Consider the following 17690-nt stretch of genomic DNA (forward strand, 5'->3'; position numbering starts at 1 on the left):
TCATGTCGTATACTAAGTATTAAAGTATTATGAAATAGGAATTGACATAACGTAAGCATCCTGTATTAGTTATGAATTGATTGTGTTCAGAAGATTTCTCCTTGGAAGTCGCGACTGTTCAAGTGAACTATTGGAAAAGAAAAAGAATACGAATAGGAAGCCACATGACTTCATTATTTCCTATGGGTTATTTTAACACAAATTAATGATTGTAGGCACAGCAGTGACAAAAACATTATTCCCTATCATAGTACTGGGAGTTCACAAGACCAAGTGATGTACGTCAGCTCCGGCAGCAACATAGTTCCTGGAATGACAGTCTCTTTCGGGTCATCTGTGACACAATTTTATAGAAAACACGCAGTTAGAGTTACCTTAGAAAATGGTAAATAATGTATGCTAAGTAGAATAACATTTATAGAAAAACAAGGAGTGCTGTAATAATTGTATCTGAATAACAATATTTTGTTGAAATTAGTCTTCTTGTCTGTCTCATGGACGCATTTATATTATATTTACTGTAAATGTGAATTTGTTTTTCTCATTTCAAAATAATCAAGGTATACATGCACAAAATAGGGTATATTCAGCATTTACAGAGTATAATTTATATACCATATTCGGGCTTGCCCAAATAAGTAACAATATGATGGCGACATTTCATTTCTCCATACATATTATTGTAGACGACAGCAGTTTTTGGTTCCCAGAATCAGGTTATAGTGTAACAGTTTTTGATCATGAAGGTGCTGGGACATCAATATTTCAATGGTCTGCAGTTCAGAAAGACCAAGAATTTCTAACTTATGGAATTTTGGTTGATCCTAAATCCTCTGAAAGTTCATTTGCTTACTACCACTCACAAGGAGAAGTTACTGGTAATTATTTTACTGTTCCAATAACACAACCAAATAGATCATGAAAAAATAATATTTTTAATGGTGTCAGATTTTATTATTTAGAATATAGTAATATCAACTGGAGTAGTTACTACTTTTCTATAATCATTTTTTTGAATTTCTTAAACGTAATGCATAAACCACGTGAAGACCATTGCACTAATTTACAATTTTCCGTTATTAAGTTTAGTATATTTGTGATCACATGGGAAATAACATTTGAGTTTTTTATTTTATATTCAATATTTGTTTAACCTATTCAAATTTTTAAACAAAATAATGAAGATAGCATGTTGATAACCTCAAACGCCAAACAGCTGAATAAATGTAATACGCAAGTCCACAGCTTAAATCACGTTAAATTTTATGCGAAAAATAGGAGAGGTCCAGTTAACAAGGAATTTAAACAACGGTCAGAGTTATCAGCTGACGTTTGAAGCCGTGGATACATGTACCCACTGTGGCAGAGGAACCCTCGGCGTTTCAGTTAAAAACCTGGTAAGACGACTGAATACACTTTCTTTGAGTTTATTTGATTAATTTGTCTTGGGGATTTATGATGGAGGTTGAAACGTTCTTAAAAATAACAGTTCTTTTTAGTATTTTCATATGACTGGTTTTAAAGTTTTTAAGTATTTTGTTTTCCCTTCTTCGTTTATGTCGAACCAAGTCCCCAAATTTTGCCATCTTAGCGTTGCAGTAAAAATATGATTAAACAACTTCTAAATCATTAACGTTTGCTTACTACACGAATTTAATATAAAATTTCAGCCTCCTAGGATTCTGTCTCTTCCATCATATTACGAGATACACGAAGATGCTGATAGATCATCACATATCGATATGCATACCATTGTTTTTGCTGATGATTCTGGCGATACCGTCACTTGTTCGAAAGATGGTGTGACACCAAGCTCTGCTAACTCCTGGTTCCAAGTACTGAACAGTGGTGGAAGTAAGGAACTTAGCTTAGTGTCTCTAATACAAACCAAGTCATCTAATAAGATGAATTACTCCTTGTATATGCCACAATGAATGCACCTTACAGTTTAACACACAATTAGTTATATTGACTGATTTTGACCATATACGACCATTTTCCATGGTGAACACATAACCATATGCGCAACATACCGAAATTTGCTATATTAAACATTGCACCATGAAAACTGATTTATTCAACGTGTCATAGTTTTCCTTTCCTCTTTGGTCTACCCCGGACTTGACTTTTTATGAGCAACTCGGCGGGTGTTTCTAGTAAAGCAGAGGACGCTTACCCTACCGGTGCACCTGGTCCATGCTCTAAGTTTTTAGTGAAGTCAGAGTTGCTCATTTGCTTTTGTTACCTTGTATGTATGATTTTAGTTATTCTATATTCTTTGTTGTGTGTGTCTGTTTTCCATGTCTGGTCTTTGTCCCTGGATTACATTCTTTTGATTACCGTTATAACCTTGGTTCCCTTGATTACTCTTACAATGAGTGGTATTTTTGTATTTAGCAGCCACAGGGTCGATACCAGTGTTGGTGGACCAAAGGTCCGCAAAGGTATTCCTTGGAATATATTCCTTTGATTTCCGTTCGAATCTTGGTTCCTTGATTACTCTTTTTCTTTGGACAACATAGTTTACTTAGTATTAACATAGAAATTTAGATATTATTTTCCATGGTATAAACTAATATTGTAATGTCAATTGCGACCATCTGTCCTCAGTCTGCGATTTAGATAATCCCAAACAAGAAGACGTTTTTATCAAGATGGATCTTAGAACACTGTATATATACTGTACAAAGGAAAAATTGCAAAATATGTTTTCATATGTATTAAACATATGAAAACATATGTATAGGACCAGTATGGTTAAATGTAATTTAGTGCTTTTAAAAATACACGAAATCATGTTTTTTTAAAAACCATACTCTTTTAATGTATGAATGTAATGACTCTATTCGCTAAACTGCTCCATGGGATCAAATTGATACAGGGAAGATAATGTAAACGTATGGAAAGGTCTTAAAAATTCCCAACGATGTTAGAACTGTCAAATTTGTGATGCAAATTTTTGGTCGTTCCCTCCGAGGGACTCGAACTCGTACCGCTGTGACATCTGACATTCTGACACGTTCGTATAATATTGATTTGCTGTGACATGCATCATTAATTTGATCCTCTATCCTACATAATAACACCTAGATGAACTGTACCGTACTACCATACATCGTGTACTAAGTTACAGCCCTAGATTAATCCTATGAGGAGGAATGACCCGGCCAGCGAAAGTTATATTTTTATATAGCCTAGCTGACCGAGTTGTCTAGGGCGTTGGACTTTGTGCAGGCGGTGTTGTCATAGATGTCACAGCGCTTCGAGTTCGAGTTCCGTGGAGGGATTTGAATCGCAAATTTGACAGTTCTAACATCGTTGGGATTTTTTCAGACCTTGCTATACGTCTGAAAAAATCCCAACGATGTTAGAACTGTCAAATTTGCGATTCTGGGTAATGATCATTTCGTCTATTAATGTAAACTTCTCGTTCTCCTATGATTAAGAACTGTGTATGATATTTTAGAGGTACATTTTGATCTCGTATGAGGCCAGGACTATGAACCTATGACGGTTAACACGGCACCAATCAGCAGCTTAACGTGGAGTAGTAATTTATGATTATACAAATGTAAAGACTGAAATTACGAGTGCAAGAAGTCGCAAACAATATTAGCGACTTACAAAGTCTTAACTTCCAATAAGCCAACGCTTTAGATTACCAAACCATCAACAAAATGCAAATCGTAAAACGAAACGCGATCTGGAGCGATCTACGGAGTGAAGTGGGAGGGATTTTGGATAGAGGAACTTTTTTTAACATCCACACGAAATAAATAAGAAACATTAAGTTCTTCCTGTTTTGCATAGTTTATTTTAATCACGGTGTATTTTTTTAGTTTAATATTTTTACACAAAGTTCAAAGCCAGCTCAAAACGTGTGCCTTCAAGATCTATGTTTATTGTCAATAAAAATTTAATACGTTACAGGTATTCACCTGATTAAGTAGTTAGTTGTGTTCACAGACCATAAACTTTCCCACACACTCATTTTGTCTAAGGCGCCGAAGAAGGTCATTAGCTGACCGAAAATTTTGATTATTATATGTTTCCTTGTAGTGTAACATCTGTATTCAGTATCGTTGTGCAATCACCTAGACTTATCTAGACTTATATATTTTTGTTTGTTTGTACTGAATCTTTATGTCTCGACGATCCGATATCCATTAAGGTTCATCATTACCTTTTGACAAATATAGCCTCAATTTCACCACTAATTTCCTCGATGAATTTCCTGGTCTAGAGCACTGGACTTACTGTAGGTGGTGTTGCCATAGATGTCAAAGAAGAGAAGAGGTTGGAATCCCGCGGATCGATTCTGGAGCTGGGGTGTAGCTTTATATATACATATACTTCGTTCAGATAGTTACTTTTCTATATAGATATTTCGACTTTAGCACAGGAATCTGGAACGTTACATCACGTTACATTTACTTAAAGATAAGGATAATGGCTTAATTTGGACATAAATTATTAATTATTTTAATTAAATGTCATCGCAGAACTTGTTCGGAAATCAAAACAACCCTATGAAATAAAATCTACTTTGATTATAATGTCAAAGTTGTGTACACTGTGTGCTGGTTATTTTTCAGCATCTGCCATTAGACTTAAGAAAACAGCAGCTATAGATTTTGATAGTACACCTGAGGTTAGATTAAGAGTAAAATGTTCGGATGGAAAAGACTATGACAGAGAATACTTTAAACTGTTTTTACGACGTAATGTACCTCCATCTGTAACTAACATGTTCAGTGAGTATTGTTTGTACAAATGTAACCATACTTTCACCTTTTTACACAAATGGGTAGTTTGAAGAGTATATCTGGACTGACGAAGCCAATATTAACCACATGACGTCTCTTTTTATCTCGACATCCAGCAGAATAAGTTACGACTTTATATTTTACACCGGTTTGACAATGTTAATTTTATGTTCACGTCGACTTTAGGATTGATTTATGTCTTAGAATTTTTATTTACGTTAGCGAAATCTGCACAATTGTCTATTTACTAGCAGAAACGAATTTTGGTATAATAGAAAACACTGCAATTTTCTTGTTCAATATATGTTTAGTTATACTGTGAGTTTTGAAGAAAGCCACTAGTTTTATTAGACACATGTATAATAAAACTTTTGTTTGTTCACCGTAGCATTTACCATGGTGGGTGATTGAAAGTGTAGACTCAACATTACATTAATATTCCATTAAGATTCCATTTAAGTTACAATCTAGTCGCTTCTTAAAAATGTTTATATCAAAAATTAAGAAACAATAAGTATATCTAAAAAGATAGAAAAAAGTCAACTAAAAAAAATGAATATCCTTCCGGTGTTCGTGAGCGTGCTCCTATTAGATTTATGAACCATAAATTAAAATATTGTAGGTTGGGGTTGAGGCTAGGATGAATTTTAAAATATTAAAGCCAGGATTAAAATTTTCTAGAAATGAATAGGCAGATAGGCCACAAGAAAAAAAGGCAGTACTGTTTTTTTCATCATATTAAGAAAAGGGACAGGACCTATATTGTCTTAAAATGAAAAGGCAGTATAGAAAATTCCATACTGCCTCCCCCCAAAATCAAATGATTTGTCCGTAAGATTTACTCGGAAGAGAGGGAACTGAAAACACTACTGATAAATAAATGACAAATACAAGAGTTGCTAATAAAAAACAAAACAAATAAGGTTTATTGGATTGTTAATTTTGTTTTAATTCCAATATAATACAACATATAAATGAAGTCTGTTTTAACAGCTCAAATAGACTTGGTTGCTGGTGGTCATGGTTCTGGAAGTTCATTAGTTACCCCTGTGGCATCTGATGATGATAGCACTTCATTTACATATGACATAAGTTACTGTGGTTCGCCTCCTGTTAGTAATACGTGTCCCGCACAGCTGATTTCAGCCTCTAGTAAGTTTTAGTTTCTGTTATTTTATCCATGCTGAAATTATGAAATTTTCTTTGTGATAGGCACCACAAAAACAACAATAAAAAACTAATCTGAACAAAACATAAAAACAAACAAATACAAAACAACTTAAGTGTCAGTCTATGTAAGAATCAGGCAGTGGGTGAAACATGGTATGAAACAACCCATCATTTTGTTAGTGTGATTTGACTATTTGTACCATAAGAATCGAGGAAAAACGACAATATTTTCCATATCATTTTGGCTAACTGAGTTATAATTTCATTGAAATGCACAGAAAATGAACATTTTAAGTGCAGATAACTGTGTCAAACACCTCATTTTTCTAACATTCCATTGAAAAAATTATGTATCATTGAAAAAAGGAAGTGATGCAACGATCAAATAATGACCTTTTCGAATAGAAAAAGCATCCTTGAGTGACATTTTATTGTCAGATCGGATGGTTTTTGACATGCATGTTTCTAATTTTACCTGACTCTTACAAACACTTACACTTAATGCATAAATACAAAGACCTATGAAACATTTATAAACTATTTTTTCCTTTTTACAAAAGTAGCTTATGATGTTGTATTTTCAATTTCAGCTGGAGCATTGCAGACAAATATGACTCTGTCAAGTTTTACAAATGGGGGTTTCAACATTAGGTTGAATATTTCTGATGGGCAAACTGAAACTGGTCCATATCCCCTGTCTGTCAGAGTGTATGGTGAGTCAGGATTTTAAATGCAATTTCAATCGTACCCTCTCAAAATTTCATTTAAAAACGAAGGAAACGCTTACACATACTTACCATATCGGAGCAGAAATACCACGATTAGGAAAAAAAAAGATCGACGAAAAAATAAAATTGAATTTGCTTATGTAATAATTATTAAAATTGCACCAGATTACTTCCAAGATCTTAAACCACCGACAATTCAATCCATTACAATATTCCCGCTTCGAAATGATGAAGATATAGCCCCTTTTGTAGGCTGTTGTTTACTCTTGCATCTTCTTCACCAGCAACAAAAAACGTCGAGTGAATTATAGACCGAATACCAAGAGAGCTTCCGGTCCCGTATTAACTGATCACCAGTGATACATTAAATAGTTCTAATTATTTAGCATATGAAACAAGAATTGTTGGTACACCGCTATACCATTTTCTTAATTCTTCGTCATTGTAAAAAGTATAAGTCCGTCGTGTAGCTATATGATCATATGCACGTAATTATCATATTTCTGTATGCCCTCTTTATATTTGCAATGGCTTTTTGGCAATATAGATCTAAACCTGTTTGTTGGTCTTACGGCAGCATGAGGTTGTATTCCTTTGTAAAACGTATAACCCATTTATAACCATGCGGTTAAGGTCAAAGTTGTTTGTAAAATGTTTTTGCGTTAGTCTTTTGTTCGGGAGGCAGATATTCCACACGAAGATCTTGAAGTAACTTTTGAATAGTTTAATATCTTTGGCCAAACGATAACTTAATTACAAAAACGATACAACTGAAGTTCACAGTATAAGACCTGATCCAGTTGTACATCAACATACCGATTGGTGGTTTTTACGGTCCTGACTATCCTTACGGATATCGCACGACCGCTCCTGAGGGGGACTGTAGATATCTGTTAGTAGTTGGAAGTAGCGAAGCCCAGCCTTCGGGATACCTGACATACTCTGAATATGTCCTACTAGCGGCTGGGCTGCTATGTTGACGCTCTGGCCTACTCCCAGACCCCACGTAAGTCCGTCCCTAAAGTTTCACCTTGATTAATCTTTCAAATATAATTATATTTTATAATCTATCACATACTTACAAAGCTCAATTAATATAACATTAAAAGTTCTGCAAACTAACATGATAAAATATATACTGTAATTCCTAATAATCATTTTAAAATATTTTAAATAAAAAAAACATTACTCTTTATCTTTATTTGTTTACAAGGTCCATAGTCACTCAGTGATAAACGCATTAAATTATTTAATGATTGATTTAGATGTAAACTTCACACCACATTACATCACAAAACGTTATGACACTTTCGTTATGTTTCGTTCAGTCTTGTGAAATTTAAATTAACTCTTGTAAACTATTATGATTTCAGGAGTCGACTTTATATAAGATTGCTATATTATTTTTATGGTTATTTATTTTGAACTTAGTATGTTTAAACATAACTAAGAAAAGCTTTAAAAAGAAAACCTAATTTATTATATTAGTAGTAGTTGGAGAAAAACTTCTCTTACAGTACCATATACCTTTAAGAGTCAACGGAATTTCAACATTCCTCAATATAAATTTGTTTTCTTGGATATGTGACGATAGATTTTTGCAAGTTCCTCGTCGCAGCAGTCGTTTGTTTCCTCTCCTACGTTACACGTTGTTTTGGAGCTGGAGATTATGATGATTCAGAGTTCGACGTAAAGGGAATAGAACTTTATTTTAATGAAAAAAATCATTTGACAGTCATAATGTAAGATTGCTAATTCGTGATACTCTTCAACTGTTAATAAATCGTCTGTTGTCTAACTTTGGCATGTTCTAGATTTGAACGACAGTCCTGTCATCTTTAACCTGCCGCTCCCTGAAACGATCACGATTACAGAAGCTATCCCACCATTCACCTGGCTCTACACTGTACAATATTATGACATAAATAACTGGAACACACTGACATTAACTACTAGTATATCTCCTGCAGAAGGAACTGAGTATTTTGAAATTACTAAAACACTCCGTAGGTATTTTTTTATGTGACTGATATTTTCTTACACTAAATTAATAGAAAAAAAACATATGGTTTTGACGTTTAACTAATAGTTAATGTCGTTTCAATAAAACCACACAAAATTGGGAAAAGTTATAACTATCCGGTGGTATTAATACATATTTAGTATTTTTTTTAGAGATGAACAAACATACTGAGAAAACGGTATCACTGACAGCCAGTGTGATACTGGCGTGTTTTTGTCTGTCAATCTCGATGAGAATATAAAGATTTTTATCTACGGTGTCTAGTAAATATTTGTAACGAAAATTAATTTATTTCGAGTATTCCAAGCTATAGAAGATTTTACTCCACCAAAGTTTTCTACTAGTAAATATACATATTATTTACCTACAATAAAGCCAGAATTGAGTTCATTAAGAACTTTTAGGGGATATGAAATTGAAGACAACAAATGAATGCGACAATGGAAATTTGAAGGGTTCATCTTATGTGTTTGAAACATACAATAAATTATAGAAAATTTTGTAAACAATTATTTGACGTCTTTCAGATGACCAAGATACCGTAAAGACAAGTTCCAAACAGATTAATTATGAAACTTTAAGCAGTAATACTTTTACAGTGAAGTTTGTTCTTTCTGATGGTAGATTAAGCACATCAACAACACTGACCATCACGATACAGAATGAAAACGAGGGTTTCTCGTTTCTTGCCGGATCTTACACTGTAGCTGCAGACGAAGGTCCGGTATGTACTTCCTCCTCGACACTTGTGAACAACCTGTCAAGTCATTCGGTTTTTGATAGGCTCCTCCAGTTTATCAAAAATTTTTACCAGACATTTTTATATATAGTTTATATGATCAAGATGGCATTGTTGTAGTGAGGACTGACGAAATGGCATTTTTCGTAATGTCTGTAGGTCGTCGGTCTTTCTTATCCTCATAGATTGGGTTTATTCCCAAATACTATATAACATTGCTTTATTAATGGTCAACTGACGATTTCTATGCAGCAGAACAAAAATATGACTTTTGTTTCTTAAAATTGCGAACACCTGTAATTACAGCTCAGAACCATCGACAAAGATAAATCATGTACGATACCGTCTTTACTAGTATTGACCTCTTAATGCAAGAGGAATCAAGAAAAGCGTATATGTACAAAAATGTTTCAACAAATATAGTAGAATGTAATTTATAACGTAAGTAAAATCATATTGGAGAGTCTTTTCTTAACGAATCGTCTGTAACTGTCACGAACACATTCTAAGTATATTAATGTATAATGGCAGTGTTACTCATGAGTACACCACTTCAATGATTCAACTTTTATTTAAAACCTGCCGACCAGATAAGCTTTTTGCCTTCGTTGAAAAGTCTGAATTAGCTGAATTTTGCTATGATAACTACTGATATACAAAAATGTCACTTGAGATGTGAGGCGATTTTGGACGGTGTTCGAATTTGGCTTATCTTCAATATTCCAGTTACCTACATGTATTATCAATAGGGTCCAATGAGTCGATAAGATGAAAACAAGCTTAGGTAATGACTGATAACCCCAATCCCAATTAATTAGCTCGGTTGTGTTATTCAAAACATTAATAAAAGCCAGTTTAAGCCAGAAAGCAATTTTTGGCAGAGTTGTTTGAATGACCTTATAAAAAGTAAAATATGAAATTCATACAAATTTGTTTTGCTGCCTCTAACGTTGAAACATCCATATGTTATACCAGATAACAAATTCTTCCAATTAGCAACTTACAAGCACTTCACATGTGTTAACATAAATTGCGAAGAAATTATCATTTCAGCTTTTATGGAAGTATCATCGAACGGTGTTGCTTATTTTTTTTTATCTTGAATAAGAAGGACGAATATGTCTTTATTCACGTAAATGTTGTTGTGTTTATCCTGAAGGTTGACACGATTGTTGGAGACCCCGGATTTGAGGTAACACATATTGACAACGAGAATGACAATATCCAATTCAGCTTCGATTGTGGAACTAATTCTAGATATTTCAAAATGGACAAGCTATCAGGTCTAGTGTCTTTTGCTTGGAACATGGATGTTGATAAGGGATATACTAAACAATCTGTATGTAATGTTACAGCATGGGATTCAGGTTATCTAACAGCTACTACTAAACTGACAATAACTATCTACGATATTAACGACAATGCCCCTCGGTTTGATAAAAGATACTACACTTACTGGACAACCGCATTGACTCCTCCAGAAACGGTTCTCGGGATTATAACAATAACAGATTCTGATATAACTCACCCTCACAACTTCATCGAGAGAGTATGGATTGTAAACCAACCAAACGACATTCAATATTTTGACAGAAATGCTACAAATGGGGCATTTTTCATCAACCAAAACTTGTCATCTATTGGTGACGGTAGTGTTATAGAGATGACAATCTATGCTGAAGATTATGGTCATTTGAAATCGTCTGCCAAGATCACTGTTATACTACCATCTGAGGTAATTTAGATTTGAGTAGAAACAGGGGGTACAAGCGGTAATGAGAAAGCATATGGACACGTTAAACATTATAAAACCGAACCAGTATCATTTAAAGATATTTAACATTGCATAAGTTACATACATTACAGAAATATATACAAGGCGATAATGGGGATTGTGTCAAAAGACATCAACCTTACCAAACTGAACAAAATAAGAAGCTGAAGGCATTCTTCAAGTCTTCAGTGAAATGTGGGAATTTTCCATCACTCGTAGTCTGCCTTCGACGGATCCGTAAGACGACTCATATATTAATTTAACGGAAATGGCATCACACTAAATAAAGAAATAAAATAAAATGAATAACAAATGATAAAAGACTGAAAACTCCCGTAAATACAGCCTGATATTAACAAACGTTTACACTTCTTGCAAACAGCTCTCATAAAATTGTACATTTATATTGGAAACAAAACAAGAAAGTTGTATCAATAAATAAACATTGGTAGCACCTGTCTAATAGTTCTTTCACAGTGATCAGTATAACATATCTTTACTGACCTGTGGGTTAATTACTTGGTTTGTATATCAGTACTAACATTTGACTAAAATATGCAAATTTTTGGTCGTTTCATATGGCCTAGCTGGCCGAGTGGTCTAGGGCGCTGGACTTAGTGTAGGCGGTGTTGCCATAGTTGTCACAGCGGTACGAGTTCGATTCCCGCGGAGGGAACGACCAAAAATTTGCATTGCAAATTTGACAGTTCTAACATCGTTGGGATTTTTTCAGACCCTTCTATAAGTTTACGTTATCTTCCCTGTATCAATTTGATATATTCATGATTAATTTATGATTTTTGTAGTTATTTAACCAAACACTTTGATGTTAGATAAACAACCCAATTAAATTTTAAATTTAATCCTTAGGATTAAACGCTGACTGTGCACGTAATTCACAAAATCAAATTCTTTAGTTAAAGTATGAGGAAAGATTTGTTATTTACAAAGTATGACTCTAGAGCATACTTACTCGTGGTAAAGTAAAGGAAGCAAGTTATATTTCATTTTTAAAATTTTTTAAATTTGCTTATTGGCATTTACAAATACAAAGGCAGTGACAACTTATTCATATCAATACCACATCGATAGAATTTTATTCGGAAATGATTTTGAACATTAGGTCAGAACATGAAGCTTTAGCTTAACACGAACTTACAAAATACCAGTTAAGCATGATTGATACATTTTTGTGTCTTATGACAAATTAACGTTTTAGACAACAACAACTTCTACCACGACGACGGATTTACCATTAGATGTTTTTGATGATGCTGCTACAACTGTCTGGGTTTCAATAGCCTCTATCGCAGCAGTTATCTTTATGACACTTGCGTTTTATATGTCATGTAAATACGCATCATCAGGAGGAAGGTAACTTTCTTCATTACTACTTGATTGCAATAAAATGAAATGAAGAAAAAAAAGATGAAATTAAAAAAAGAAAGAAAATGCAAAAGACGAAATACGCCTGATGTAATAATTAGAAAACAAAAAGTTCATTATCTTAAAATCATAATTGGTAAATCTATTTACAAAATTGTTATATTAGTTAAGAAGGTTCTATTACTCTTTATGGTGCCCCATTCTCGGTATTTATAACAAAATTAAAAAATGACAGGTACAATAAGATAAACAGCAAGATACTCCTACGAAACGAAGATTGTAGGTTATTAAAAACACAGAAAGACACCCTAAATACGATTCGAACTTTAGTTCGATTGGTTCTAACAATATATTTGAGATTATTGTTATTGTTGAGGAAAGAGTAATAAAGGGAACGGGACCAAGATTCTAGCGGAAACCAAAAGAATGTTATCCAGGGACAAAGACCAGACATGGAAAACAGACAAACACAACAAAGAACATAAAGTAACTAAATTAATACATACAAAGTAACAAAAGTAAATGAGCAAATCGGACTCCACTTACAACTGGGAGCATGGACCAGGTGCACCGATAGGGTAAGCGTCCTCTGCTTTTCTAGAAACAGTCACCGAGTTGCTAATAAAAAGTCGTCCGGGGTAGACGAAAGGGGAAAGGAAAACTATGACACGTTGAACAAATCAGTTTTCATGGTGCAGATGGATACACCGTAACGATCCACGAGTTCATGATGACGACCATAAAACGTCTGTAGTGATGACTTCAATCTTGTAGCAAGATAACCCTGTTCACAAGCCTAATTAAAAGGAGTCTAGCGCAAAATAAAAAAGTCATAAAGTGGCATAACGTATGAGTTGTGATGTTTTAACTCCATACGCATGTGCTGTAGAAATGATCAACATGTCCTAATGTGTTTTAATTAAACTACGACAAAATTAGAGTAACACGTATATCAACATTTCGTCAAGTGTGATAACTTTAGAAGTTCCTGACGTAATAACAAGGTTTATTTGCGGTATTGCACCCAGTTGCATTGAATTGTACTGAAAATATCTTATATAATCTTCGATTAGGTGATGAAATAAAAACGTATGAAAACATCTTCAATTAGCTTGAAGATTTTCTGTTGAACGAATCCTTTTGGTTAGATCTGAGGGGTTAGCGCTATGTCTGGTTTTTGATTCCGTACAGCTGCTTTCTGTTAATCAAAAAATCATTTTCATGTCTATTCAATCAAAACTATCAATGAATAGTTGATGAAAATAAAATCCATTTCTTAGTCATTTGTTTTTGTTAAAATTTATTTCAACCTTCCGGAGGACATGGAATTAATAATTTACATATATGTAAATGTTAGTGACAGTTTTGTTTTCAAAGTTTGTGTTATAATTTAAAACCATTAGGAACTTGCTCCCAAATCGTGTAATGTAAAATGTATACAACTGTTGAGAGCTGATGTTACACTAGAGCAGAAGTGCACGTGTTTTTCTACCATTATAAATTATAAGCTCCCTGGTGACCGTCTATGTTATTGAGACGGTCAGTAGATTCTGTTGGAGATGATGCGTTAGCCGAATCCCACCCACAGATCTACTGACTATCTAAATAATCATTCTATATTATGGGGAAACTAATATATCTTTATATCGACTTATATTTCTTCGAGGGTCTTAGAAATCATTCGGTGATTCCTAGGTTAAATCTATTTTTGTCTTGGCATCCAGGTCAAATTATTAAAATGTACACACTGGTCAGTTGCGTGATTCTGCAATTGGGGTTATCATTGGTGGATGAGTTTTCCTTTTCTAGTCATTTGCATAATGTTCATTCAAATATGTTCATCGATGGCGGATGGACTTTCTATATTTCATCTTCCTTTGCATATTGCTGCTTCGTCTATATGGATGAATTGTTTTATCCAATCACGAGTGGTCAACACAACGCCATATGGTACAATTTCTTGTTTTGCAGAAGGAAATTTCACCTTAATTTTTATTCTGCTATTTATTTCATTGTATGATGCAGGTCTCCAGATAACCAAGACCTACCAAGAAAGAAGAAAGGTAAAATAAATTAAAACTATTCACTATTCAACTGTAATGGTCTTTCAGAACTACAAATAGATAGGAAATACATATTTGATAGAATTAGTATGAAGTTTTTATAGGCAATATATTACAGAGAGACTTGATTGCATCACGTCCAAGAAAATACTACGCGTTAAACCAAATACAAAAATGTGTAAAAAAGTGTCACACACATCTATAAGGATTTTCTGCTGATGTCATTGTAATGGCTAATATCTACCCTTTCTATTATCTGTATATGTGCGTTACTTATCGTAAACTGTACCTAATTTAGCATTCTAGATAAGTATTGTTCTAATTACAGGACGAGGGCGTGACATTGTCTTCAGAGATTCTGGAATATGTTAATGGTTATGATTATCTATAGATGGTAATTTAATGTCTTATCATTTTGCATACTGAACGTTTGTATAAGCCTTACATTTTATAAAGCCTGCAGACAGATTGGATGCAGTATTTATTTCAGAACTAACAAACTTTCCATTATTGATATTCTTAAGAAGCAAAATCATTGATATTGTATTCATAGTTGCTGAAATGTAACCGTAGACTTTAAATATTTATACATATCATTAAAAAGTCACAATTTGAAACCAGTCACTGTTTCGATATAAATACATGCATAATACGTTTTATATTTTAGGGAGCCAGGACATGAATGAAAAAAGCCACCCTCATAGAATGTCTTGCATTATGGTGTCATTCAAATGCTGTGTATTGTGTAATACAGAGGATAATCAAAATGAATTACAAAATCAGCCGTTCTATTACTGTTATAAACGCTTTTTTGTTTTTTTTTAACGGTTTAATTTCCTATTCATCACTTTTTAATCTGTTCATCAGTCAAGATGAAGTCATGCTAGGTAGAAAATTTACTCCTGATAGCTAAGGTGGGTTTTTCTGGGTACCCAGGAAAGGGATTTCTGTTGAAAAGCAAGCATGTTGGTACTGTTGCAATGTCTATGGACCTGATATATCGAACAGTAATCGATGGTATAGTATCGATGTATATACATGTATAACATCTTTATCCACAAGTAGTTGATAATTTAATAACCAAAAATGATAGATTTGAAACTTTATAGCTTCTTGTGAGAATATGTAAAAATTGTACTTATGAGACTAAAACAATATGATAATGAATCGCTCATTAGGCTATAGAATTCAAATATTTTATCTTTTTTCTGCTTTCACAACAGATTTCTTTGAAAGTGTATATATATATATACACAATGTCTATATTTGTATTTACCTTTATAAGGATTTCTAGAGAATCTGTTAATTTAACGTTTTAGACCATTAGGTATTTGAAAACACGAACAAAATGTTTGACTTCTTAAATTTCATTCAAAATATATTCTTTTGAGAGAAAAAAGCTAGGTGATTCATTTGAGAGAAACATATCTGGTGGCGACCTGAACCGCTCCTTACAACTTTACTGTTCATTTACATATGTTTATCATTTCAAATATATTAGTTGTATATCAATCTCTATATAAAATGCAGTATAACATATAAAATACTACACAGTTAAAATCTGTTTATTTTGAATGAATTGAAATAAACATGAATTTTATATATTAGACAGTGCAGCCTTATTTACCTATTGAAAAGAAATCTTGATTGATAAATATTAATAAATCACTCCTCGATATATCTATAATTGGTACTGTAAAGTATTTATTTTATTTGTAAAAACAATTAATGGTACTCCAGTTTTTGCTCTTATGTTATTGGTACACTATTTTAATCCTACTTCTATATTTGTTATCTGTAATGATTTTCGTGATTCTTATCACGTAAATTAATTTGAGATAAATACTGTAATCTGATTGGTTAAAATAATTCTGTCATATCTCAATGGACAAAAAAATATTGACACGCCCCTATTCAGTTAAATTCAGAGCTATTTTCCTCATGTTTAAAGAAAAAATATGTTTTAAAATTAATTTATAAGAATTGGCAATAACAAAAATTCTGTCTATTGAAAACTAACATAAATTTTCCATGTGCATATTTGGTTTATTGCACTTCGCGTAATAAACAATATGCACATGGAAAATTATGTTATGTTTCAATAGACATGCTTTTTATTATTGCCAATTCTTAAATAAATTTAAATTCGTGATGAGAAGGAAGATTTCATTATTTAAAACTTTAAGCCTTAATGTTCAAGATTCCATATTCTGATCCATTGTACTTTTATATTGTCTGATCTTCATAATATTACGCAGATGCATGATTGTGAAGTAGATTCAATTCAAAGTTCTTCTCAAAGAATATTAAATGAATTACATTTACTTTTAAAAGTAGCACTCCAGATAAGAATTATGAAAAATGTGATTCATAGTTGATATTTTGTTTAAAGTAATCAGAAAATAATACTTGGTTTTTCATATAACCCTTCTTCTTGTGAAATAAAAAAAAAATAAAAATAAAGGAACGTACCGTAAAATTCAAAATTACTGGAGATATCTCAGTAAATGAGACTGAAATACAAAAGAAGCTATTGGGTTTTCGATGTGAAAGATATGTAGCCATTTTTTGGGTTTATCACATATAACAAAATTTGCGTGATTCTTACAAAGACTGCTACTTAAAGATAGTCTCACTGTTAATCAAATCTAGTCGTAATGATAAGACCATTGCTTAAGTGATGTTATTTTTTTTCGAGCCCAACTCTGTCTTTTTAAATATTGCACAGAGAAAGCTGCTTCCAATGAACTATTTATTTGACTTGTACTGTTTCTATGCCAACATATTCAGTTGATTTTATAATTGTCTTGTTGTTGGTTATGGCCTAACATTGCATCATGTAACAACAATATTTAAAAATGTTTGACGCAAGTTTTTACTTATTGATTTTTCTGATACAATAACGTATCATTAATCGGATTCAATCGAAGTTGAATATTATGTTACAAATGTATATAAATCGACCTAGATGGCATCGCTTGGTTTAACGATTATCTAAGTTTAAAAGAGAAAAAATAAAGGGTGCTGCGTTTGTCTAGCAA

At 33.0% G+C, this 17690-nt stretch overlaps 1 protein-coding gene across 1 annotated transcript in view; it reads left to right on the forward strand.

Moving 5' to 3' along the window:
• LOC148622385 (uncharacterized) overlaps positions 1 to 17321 on the forward strand; it is a 34152-nt gene extending 16831 nt beyond the window's left edge. Inside the window, exons 6-19 of the mRNA XM_088572258.1 lie at positions 216 to 385; positions 687 to 878; positions 1279 to 1397; positions 1671 to 1854; positions 4596 to 4754; positions 5760 to 5918; positions 6527 to 6649; positions 8479 to 8670; positions 9215 to 9411; positions 10586 to 11161; positions 12420 to 12574; positions 14612 to 14649; positions 14978 to 15043; positions 15317 to 17321. Of these exons, the coding sequence (XP_088428384.1) occupies positions 216 to 385; positions 687 to 878; positions 1279 to 1397; positions 1671 to 1854; positions 4596 to 4754; positions 5760 to 5918; positions 6527 to 6649; positions 8479 to 8670; positions 9215 to 9411; positions 10586 to 11161; positions 12420 to 12574; positions 14612 to 14649; positions 14978 to 15021 (2308 nt within the window). The 3' untranslated portion in view covers positions 15022 to 15043; positions 15317 to 17321. The remainder of the gene's footprint in view (positions 1 to 215; positions 386 to 686; positions 879 to 1278; positions 1398 to 1670; positions 1855 to 4595; positions 4755 to 5759; positions 5919 to 6526; positions 6650 to 8478; positions 8671 to 9214; positions 9412 to 10585; positions 11162 to 12419; positions 12575 to 14611; positions 14650 to 14977; positions 15044 to 15316) is intronic.
• The last annotated feature ends 369 nt before the right edge of the window (positions 17322 to 17690 follow it).

This window comes from Perna viridis, chromosome 3 (genome assembly GCF_037379345.1).
Source record: "Perna viridis isolate PV_CMFRI_1.1 ecotype Kerala chromosome 3, ASM3737934v1, whole genome shotgun sequence".
Classification (NCBI taxonomy): Eukaryota; Metazoa; Mollusca; class Bivalvia; order Mytilida; family Mytilidae; genus Perna; species Perna viridis.